The 9,457-nt window shown below is 41.5% G+C and overlaps 1 protein-coding gene across 1 annotated transcript; it reads right to left on the bottom strand.

Annotated features, from left to right (window-relative positions):
* Positions 1 to 3,094: 3,094 nt before the first annotated feature.
* On the bottom strand, positions 3,095 to 4,154 carry LOC109207840. Its single transcript, XM_019370841.1, has 4 exons — positions 4,023 to 4,154; positions 3,753 to 3,944; positions 3,460 to 3,685; positions 3,095 to 3,399 (listed from the first exon to the last, which is right to left on the bottom strand). Exons 1-4 carry the CDS (start codon positions 4,152 to 4,154, stop codon positions 3,095 to 3,097), a joined length of 855 nt encoding a protein of 284 aa, XP_019226386.1.
* Between the last annotated feature and the right edge of the window lie 5,303 nt (positions 4,155 to 9,457).

The following is a 9,457-nucleotide window of genomic DNA, read 5'->3' on the forward strand; positions in this document are numbered from 1 at the left end:
GCAGAAGCCATCGAAGCTAAGTGCGATTCTCTATTGGTGGTAAACCAAGTAAACAAAAGTTTTGAAGTTCGAGAGGATAGGATGCAACGATACTTGGATAAGCTACAGGTAACTTTGCACCGCTTCAAGGAGTGGACTTTGGATCATGTGCCTCGAGAACAAAATAGCGAGGCCGATGCACTTGCTAATCTAGGATCCTCGATTGAGGAGGATGACATCGTCCCGGGGACTGTCGTCTAGTTATCGAGGTCTGTGGTTGAAGAGGGTCATGCTGAAATAAATTTAACAAGTTTGACGTGGGACTGGAGGAACAAGTATATTGACTATTTGAAAAATGGAAAACTCTCCTCGGACCACAAAGAATCGAGGGCCCTACGGACCAAGGCTACTAGGTTCGCATTAGATGGAGATGGAACATTGTACAGAAGAACGTTCGATGGGCCATTGGGGGTATGTTTAGTGCCGAGGGACACCGATTATGTTCTACGAGAAATCCACGAAGGTACATGTGGGAACCACTCAGCGCCAAGTCTCCGGTTCGCAAAATCATTAGGCAGGATATTACTGGGACAACATGGAAAAAGATACAAAGGAATTCGTCAAAAAATGTGACAAATATCAACGGTTTGCACCAATAATCCATCAACCTGGAGAACAATTCCACTCGGTCCTATCCCCGTGGCCTTTCATGAAAAGGGGAATGGACATAGTCGGCCCTCTATCAACGGCCCCAGGTAAAGCTAAATTTATTTTATTTATGACTGATCATTTTTCTAAATTGGTGGAAGCACAGGCCTTCGAAAAGGTTAGAGAAAAAGAAATTATTGACTTCAGCTGGGACCGCATCATATGCCGGTTCAGGATACCTGCCGCGATTGTATGTGACAATGGGAAAAAATTCATCGGCAACAAGGTAACGGAGTTCCTCGAAGCACACAAAATAAAGAGGATCTTATCAACACCATACCACCCAACTGGAAATGGACAGGCCGAGTCAACGAATAAAACTATCATTCAAAACTTGAAGAAAAGGTTGGACGAGCAAAAGGGAAATAGAGAGAAGTTCTACCCGAGGTTCTTTGGGCGTATAGAACAACATCGAAGTCTAGCACTGGGGCTACCCCATTTTATTGGGTATATGGCTCCGAGGCCCTTATCCTTGTCGAGGTCGTAGAACCCAGCGCCAGGTTTCGGCATGCATCGCAGGAGTCAAATCGCGAGGCTATGTATACTAGCCTCGAGCTATTAAATGAGAAACGAGAAGCAGCGCTTGTTCGGATGGCCACGCTGAAGCAAAGGATTGAGAGGTACTACAATAGAAGGACCAATCTTCGACATTTCAGAATCGGGTACTTAGTTCTACGGAAAGTCACCCTCAATACTCGAGACCTGAATGAAGGGAAACTGGGCCCGAATTGGGAAGGACCGTGCCAAGTCCTCGGGGTTGTCGATAAAGGATCTTACAAACTCAGCACGATGGTAGGTGAACAACTGCTAAACAATTGGAACGTATCATTACTCGAACGATACTACTGCTAAGGTATGACTTTATCCTATTGTCCATTTGAGTTTAAAACTAACTCAGTGCAGATTTTCGATCGAAGCTATCGAAGACACCCTTTTTACACGAAGGCCTTAGGTTTTAAAGCATGCGTTGCACTCTTTTTCCCTTAGACCGGATTTTGTCCCAAATGGGTTTTACCGGCAAGGTTTTTAACGAGGCAACAACAATATGCTACCTAAGGAAAACTCAAACAGTATCTAAGGCTTCTTTTCAATCAACCTCGAATACTGGGGGGGCATCACCCTCGGAGATCATATTTTTGAGGAAAATACTTCACGCCTAAGAGGGCCTCGATAAGGAAAACTTTGTAATGGGCCAAATGGTCAGATGAACCGTGTCCATATATAATAGTCGTGCCCCGTTGGAAAAACATGTACGCATGTATCAATTATTTGAAGAAGCATTCTGTTTATACCAAAAACACTTTGTGTCTCAAGGAAGTCTACTATTATACGAGCTCTACACTTATAATCCTACGGGAAACGGCTCAAGAGCCAAAGCGCGAATGCAGCCCCGAGATACTCGAGGATTGTTATCGACAGTCAGCACATCTGAGTCATCGAAAACTCGGACTCATAAGACCTCAAATAGGCATCCCCTCGAAACAAAGGCCAAGGCTAATATACTCGGGGACTAACTTTTCGAACAAGTTTGAAAGGTTATCGGGAAACAACTCCAAGCGACATACCCGAAGGCTACGGCCATATTAAAGACTAAGGTCATATAAAAAGGCTACGGCCAAAATAATGCGGCTCGGAGACGTCCGAATTCTGCCATAAATTAAAGGCCTTCAAACACTTTGAAAAAACCGGTTAAATCAGGCTACCCTCGGCAAAAGCAAAATATAAAGGGCTTCGATAAATTCAGCCCTCGAATAATTTAAAGGCTTCGATAACATCAGCCTTCGAAAAGACCTCAAGAGGTATTCGATCATGTTTAGACAAACAGATTAATAATAAGGTTCCAATTCGTCAAACCTTCGAAAAACCCAATGGGTACGAAAAACACATGCCAAGACATAATTAAATTTTCACTAAGTCTTTTAGCCGAAAAAGAGGGAAAAATTATAGCCACTTTAGAGGTCGAATCGGCCCAACTTAAAGAGCCTAAGGGCAAACTATAAGAGCCTAAGGGCCAAACTATAAGAGCCTAAGGGCCGATATAAAAGAGCCTAAGGGCCAAAATTCATAGAGTTCGAGATCTTGCTCTCACTTAACTCGGACTCAAGAGTCCCGACATCCCGAGCTCGTATCAAATCAATTTAAACTTAGCTCGAGGATTTACAAAACCTTAAGGGGTATTATATTTATTAGTAAAAATCTAAGGGTAATTATGTTCCGAGTCCAAACCAATACTCGGACCGATCATTTGAGTTGTACAGTCGGAATCTTACACAAATAAGAACAAAATAAAATCCAACACAAGTCAAAATCGAAACAAAGAGGTCCTTTTTGTATTTTCGAGGGATGATTGCAAAGGTGTTTACACAAGGGGTACTTGCACAAAAACACAAAATAAAGAAACTTAAATCTACTCTAGGGCCACAACTTTGGCAGCAGCACCTTCGGGAGCTTTGCCCTCGGGAACCTCCCCCTCGGGGACTTCATCTTCGTCTCCTCCGCTCTCGGAACCACTGGCTGAATCCTTGTCAACAGAAAGCAAAGTGACAGCCTCTTCTTCCAAACTCTTTGCTTTTTTGATATCGGCCGAGAGATTGAAGCCACGAGCATACACATCTTTGAGGGTTTCTCTCCGGGACTGCCGCCTGGCATGATCAAGTGCACATGATAGCTTAACTTTGGCCGCAGCAGAGATCTCCTTTGCCCAGCTGTTAGCTGCCTCAACGTCAGCTCAGTACGAAGATATAAATGCCTCTGCATAGTATTTGGCCCTACCAAGCTCAACAGCAGATTTAGCTTCAAGCTCCTCGATCTTTCGACTTCGAGCCAGGCTTTCCTCCTTCACACTTTGAAGGTGGCGTTCGTTTGAAGCCAGCTGCTCTCGAAGAGTATCCTTCTCCGAAGCAAGACGACCCATGCCTTGCCTCCACCCTAGGGTCTCGGCTTCCTTCATCTTGAGCTCCTCTCGGAGCTGCTGCACCAGCTCGCTCTTTTGTTGAACCTATAAAGTTAAAGCGTTAGCCGACCAGTCGGGCAGATACATAACAAAACTCTAAAGGGAATGTTACCTCTTCGACAAGCTCGGTCCATTCTTGACGAGCCTCCGCCGGTTCAGCTCGAAGGTCACTGATCTCCTCATCTTTCTTGACATAGAGGGTTTTAAGACCGTCCCTCTCTTTCGAGATTTTCTTAAGCTCGACCTCACATCGAGCAAGCTCAGCTCGAGACTTGGAAAATGATTCTTTATGGAGCGTCACATCCTTCACAAAAAAGGAAAAAGTTAGACTTAGAGCAACAAGGATAAAACGCAGGTGTAATTCTGAAGAACAGAGGCTTACTTGTTTGAAGAGACGATGAGCCTCATCGAAAATGAAAGAAGCATCTGGATCGGGACCATCTTTAATCCCTGCAAGGCATTCTCGAAAGATATCGTGCCCCTCGTGGCTCGTCCCCACATCAGGAGTTCTCATGTTCCGAGCATCTCGGAATTACCCCTTTGAGAACTTGGGACCAGGCGGTGACACATCTATATTAATTACCCCAAGTGATCCACTCGAGGCATTCTCTTCTCTTTGAAGGACCTCGGGACCGGCCCCCTCGGTCTCACCATCCAAATGACCTCTAAGATGAGGTGCTCTAATGCTGCCCGATGGCTTGGGGACTTTGCTCGAACTCCCCTCAAAGATTCTTTGGTTCTAGAATGAACCGCATCTGCTACCACCGGTTCGATAGACTTCAAAGCACCGGTGCTTCCTCTTTTACGAACTACCAACAGGCAGTCGTCATCTTCTTCTTCTTCCTGGTCCCGAAGGCGTTGGGCCGTTTCTAGAGATAGGGCCACAGTATTGGCCTTAGGCTTTCGAGCCGCGCTTTTCTTAGGCTTCGGGGGATTTGCAGGCGACCCCCTCTTTCTTTTCTTTTCTTTGGAAGGGTTTGGGATCTCTTCTTCACCGGGTAGGGGCGGCCGCATAGCAACGGCGTCTCCGAGGCCTACATAAAGACAAATGAGTATTTTATTGAGAAACACAAAGTAAACAAACAAGAGAACTCACCGTGGTTTTTTGCCTCCCATCGGCCCTTGGCCAGATCGCGCCAGCAGCGCTCCGCGTATGAGGGGGTAGAGGCTAGTTTTCGGACCCAACCTTCGAGGTCTGGGACGGCACCAGGAAACCAAGCAACAGCTGCGCCATCGGAAAGGGGTTAGATCGAGAAAAAGATGAAGTCGAGAAAGAGAAGAGGAAGCAAGGTATAAAGTTACTATGTACTTACGTTTCATGTTCCATTCCTCGGGGAATGACATCCTCTCAGTAGGAATCAGGTTAGAGGTCCTGACTCGGACAAACCGGCTCATCCATCCTCGGTCTTTGTCCTCATCGATGCTGGAGAAGAGAGATTTTGAGGATCGGCGTTACAGTTTTATCAAGCCACCTCGATAAAAGCGAGGGCTGTACAACCTGATCAGATGGTCGAGGGGATACCCTCGACCTGGCTCGAGAAGAATCTGATCAAATGAACGATTCGCCAGAATGAAGGGTAGATCTGGCCATGCGTCACTTGGTATTATTGGCAAAAATCAAGGATAACTGGGTCTATGGGACGCAAGGCTGGATTCGCGGGATCCAGCGTGAATGGGTAGGTATACACGCTTAGGTACCCCACTTTATATGTAGTGATGTCCTTATCGGGGGAAGGTATCACTACATATTTGTTCTCCCAATTGCAGTCCCTTTTTACCTGCTCAAGCTCGTCTTCGGTTATCAAGCAGACGTATCGGGACATGGGCTCACATCGGCATGGTGTTGATACAGGTTTTTCAATTTTAAAATTGGATGTTGTTTCAAACGGCGGGGGAATACACTCCTCGATACAAGGCGGCACTACCGTTTTACTTTTGGCCGGTCGTGATAATGAAGAGGCTTTTTCTTTTTGAGGAACGGATTTAGATATTTTAGCCATTATGGTGTAGAAATTCAATGAGAAAGGGTTGATGATGAAGTAAAGGCAAACTAAAGAGAAGGATGAACTCAGAGAAGTTGAAGGAGCTAATGATATTTTTAAAACGATTAGAGAAGTAAAGCTTGTAAAATGGTGAAGTTGGCCTATTTATAGAGGTTACTCAAGCGTATTGGGGAAGACAAATAGCCGACCGTCAGCCGCCTCCAATTAATGACTTTGGGAACTGCACGAAAGCGACCTTTCAGTCACTTCAGCCGCTGACATCATGAGATTGGCATTGGGACCGAGGCATCGGCGCAGTGAAGATCAAATCATTTCTGAACGACCTACTCTAAGAAACGCGGGGACTATCTGTATACGGTCGAAATCAAGCACGCCTGATTTCCCAGGCTCGTGGGATCGCCTTAGGTCCGAGTTCAAGTAAGCTCGAGTTCGAGGTCGACAGACTAGATCCGAGCTCGAGGACGGAATGCAATGCCCGAAGATAGGAGTGAGAGGAATGCCGAAGTTAAGTATGCTCGACCCCAAAATTGTACCGTTATGGATTTGTAACAGAATAAGATAGATTACTGCCACGTCCACAAGATCATGGCACAAATCCCGGAATAGGATTGTACGATTCCGTACTAGGCGGTTAGACAGTTGTATCAAGAATATTCCTTACAGTAAATAGAAATATACCTTATTTAGGGTTCCTCTATTATATAAAGGGGACCCCAATCATTTTGTAACATCATTTCATCATTGGCAAGAATATGCTATCCTACTTTTCTCTCTTACTGTTCATCAGAATTGTCCTTTACATTTATTGCTCTTACTTTATTGCTCTTAGTTCATCTCGAGGTCACCACTGCTGAGTAACATTGGTTTAACTCACTTATTTCTTTCATTTCTAGTTCATATTTCTTGAATATTAATTGGTATTGAATTTAATCACATATATTTAAAACTACAAATCAAATTTAATTGTTACTCGTATTTTCGAGGTAAATACAGGTTTTATATCTTTTGTCAAGGGTGTAATTGCCATATTATTACAGATTTTTTGTCTGCTGGCTACCAAATCAATAATGTTTAAAAATAGGGTACAGGTTAAAAGGTGGCACAAATATAAGGTACGGCTGTAAATCCCCCGAGAGAAGCTTTTAGTTGGACATTTAGTAGGCGTTTGGACATAAGAATTGTAAAATTCCAAAAAATGGTGAAATTGTTTTTCAAGTGAAAATGATATTTGAAATTTGGAGTTGTGTTTGGACATAAATTTCAGTTTGGGTTGTTTTTGAAGTTTTGTGAGTGATTTGAGCGAAAATTTTGAAAAACAGCTTTTTGTTTTTCAAATTTTCGAAAATTTCCAAAATGCATCTTCAAGTGAAAATTGAAAATTTTATGAACAAACGCTGATTTCGAAAAACGGTTAAACTTTTTTTGGGAAAAAAGGAATTTTTTTGGGGGATTTTTACATTCCTATGCCATATTGTAAACTATATTACCCGGCATGCTTAACTTTTAATATAATTATATTTTATATACCTAATTACCATTTATGTACATTTTAGAGGTTTTAATGGTATTAATTAGTCTCCTAATTTAACTCTACCGTATATTCCCACTCCCCCCAAGTTTCTCTCTCCAAATCACACCCCCTCACCCACGTATCAAACCACAACCCACGATTTCCTCTTCAATCACCCACTATTTCCTCTTCTAAAACCAGCGAAAATCTGTAACCCCTCCATTAACGCCTACTCTTCTAAAATCAGTCAAAATTTCTACTATTCTTCAAGGTTCATTCACCCATTAACGACCAGCTTCAAAGATTTTCAATGAAGAAGAACAAAGCTTCAAAGAACAACCCTAAAAAGGTTAAAGAAGCAGATGTTCCTTCTTTCGATTTGGGTGTTTTATCACCACATTCACAGAAAAAGCATGAAAAATCTGCTCATGCAAATGAAGAGAAGAAGCATAGGCTTTCCCCTCGTCAAGCTAGGGCAGAAGCTAGAACTAAACAAAAACATGATTTTGATGCTGGTGAATCTTCGAGGCAAATCAATTCAGCGAATAGGAAAGGCAACGAGATAGATTTTGATGATGGTTTTGTAGAAGATGAACCTGTCAATAAACCTGCAAAGAAAGTTAAAGTGTCTCCTATTGTAAAAGCTCCAAAAAAAGCTCCTACTGTAAAATCTCCTAAAAATGTTCAACAACATTCATTGATGAAGGTAAGAATTTAGTAATTTCAACAATAGTTTTTTTATTTGTTTTAATTCTTAAAAGGCTCCATAATCTGTGTTTTTTGTGGTTTGTAGATATTTTGTCTACATTGTGAAGATTAGTTGTAGTTTTCTGAATCTGTTTAAACTTGTAGATATATTGTTAAAAAATTGTAGTTATTTTTTTTTTGTTTTTAACTGTATTATGTAGTTGTAGATATATTATAGATATATTGTATGACGAATATAGATATATTGTTTTTTAGATTGGAGCAGTGTAGTAATAAGAGATTACTTGTTTTTTGTGCAGAATCGCCATTTTTTTGCACCTCATAATGTTGATTATGGGGTCCTTAGGTTTCAGACATTATCTGACCCCAGTGTTCCTAGCCAAATTAAAGAGTTATTGTCTCCAAATGGTTTAAAGCTTTTCAAGAAGACATGTTTTGGTTATTTGCTGTCAATTCCCAAAATATGTATGCAAAACCAAGCTATTCATCTTCTGATGAAGTATGAATTGAATGCATCTGGTGCTTCCTATTTTTCAACTGAGTTAAAGGGCCAGAGGTTGAATTTTGGCTTGAGAGAGTTTGCGTTAATAACTGGTCTTTGATGTTTTATCGAAGTGACAGACTTTGGTTACACTCCGGATTATGATAGTAAGATAATGAGGAGTTATTTTCCAAACAAGAAAAAAGTGGAGAAGTCATACCTAAAACAGATTGTAACCAACAAAAGCTGGGTAAATGATGAGGACGCAGTCAAGTTATGTATTCTATATCTCATAGAATTCTTCATCTGTCCTTCAGACAAAGACAATGTTGGGTTGGTAGACCATTTTAGGTTTTATTTGGTGGACTCCGGACAGTATGCGACATACGCATGGGGTATTGATGATAGGCTATAATTACGTATTTTAGTCGATTATTACACTCTAATTTACTGAACTTTAGATGAGTTTGCGCTTTAATCGCTAGTGTTTTGCACTAATTGTGTGTTTTATGCTTGTAGGAGTGGTTTCGAGCTATATAGATTGTATTTGTATATAAAGTTGACGTGTCAAGACACGGGGATTAGTCAAATGGTCAAAGAATCACAATTAGCCACGAGTCAGGAGTTATAACAGATACGAGAAAAGAAAGAGGAAGAGGCACGGGACATCAGATAAGTAACACGGCACCCGTACCTATTTAAGTCATTTATATCCAAGAATCAGAAGGAATGAATCTGACAATAGAAAAGAGTGCAGATACGGCATTTAATGAGCATTAAATGTTGAATACGTTAGAGAAAATATTTTGAATGTAATGATTGTGTAACGTAGCATTCAATGTCTTTAATTACTCATAATAGCCTCATTATGATTCAGGCAAAACGTATATTCTCAAAGGTACCTATAAAAAGGAGATATATGATTAGTTGTAAGGGCACGAAAAATCATCTGAATATACTTCGGTTTCGATTATCAGTAACCCGTGTTCTTCTAAAATATAGCTTTAGTCAAAATTCCATTTTTTGGTTAAACAAATTGGTTCCGTTACCGGGAATCTGATAATCCATTTTATTTTAGCCTAACTTCCCTTGTTGCGTCAACCATGTCGAACAAC

This window comes from Nicotiana attenuata, unplaced genomic scaffold (genome assembly GCF_001879085.1).
Source record: "Nicotiana attenuata strain UT unplaced genomic scaffold, NIATTr2, whole genome shotgun sequence".
NCBI lineage: Eukaryota > Viridiplantae > Streptophyta > Magnoliopsida > Solanales > Solanaceae > Nicotiana > Nicotiana attenuata.

Excerpts from the sequence above, each read along its gene's own strand:
- LOC109207840 (XM_019370841.1), bottom strand. The coding sequence starts at position 4,154 with ATGAGAACTCCTGATGTGGGGACGAGCCACGAGGGGCACGATATCTTT. Across the intron at positions 3,686-3,752 it reads GGACCGAGCTTGTCGAAGAG|GTTCAACAAAAGAGCGAGCT; the intron begins GTAACATTCCCT and ends TTAACTTTATAG. Across the intron at positions 3,400-3,459 it reads TAAATCTGCTGTTGAGCTTG|CTAACAGCTGGGCAAAGGAG; the intron begins GTAGGGCCAAAT and ends ACGTTGAGGCAG.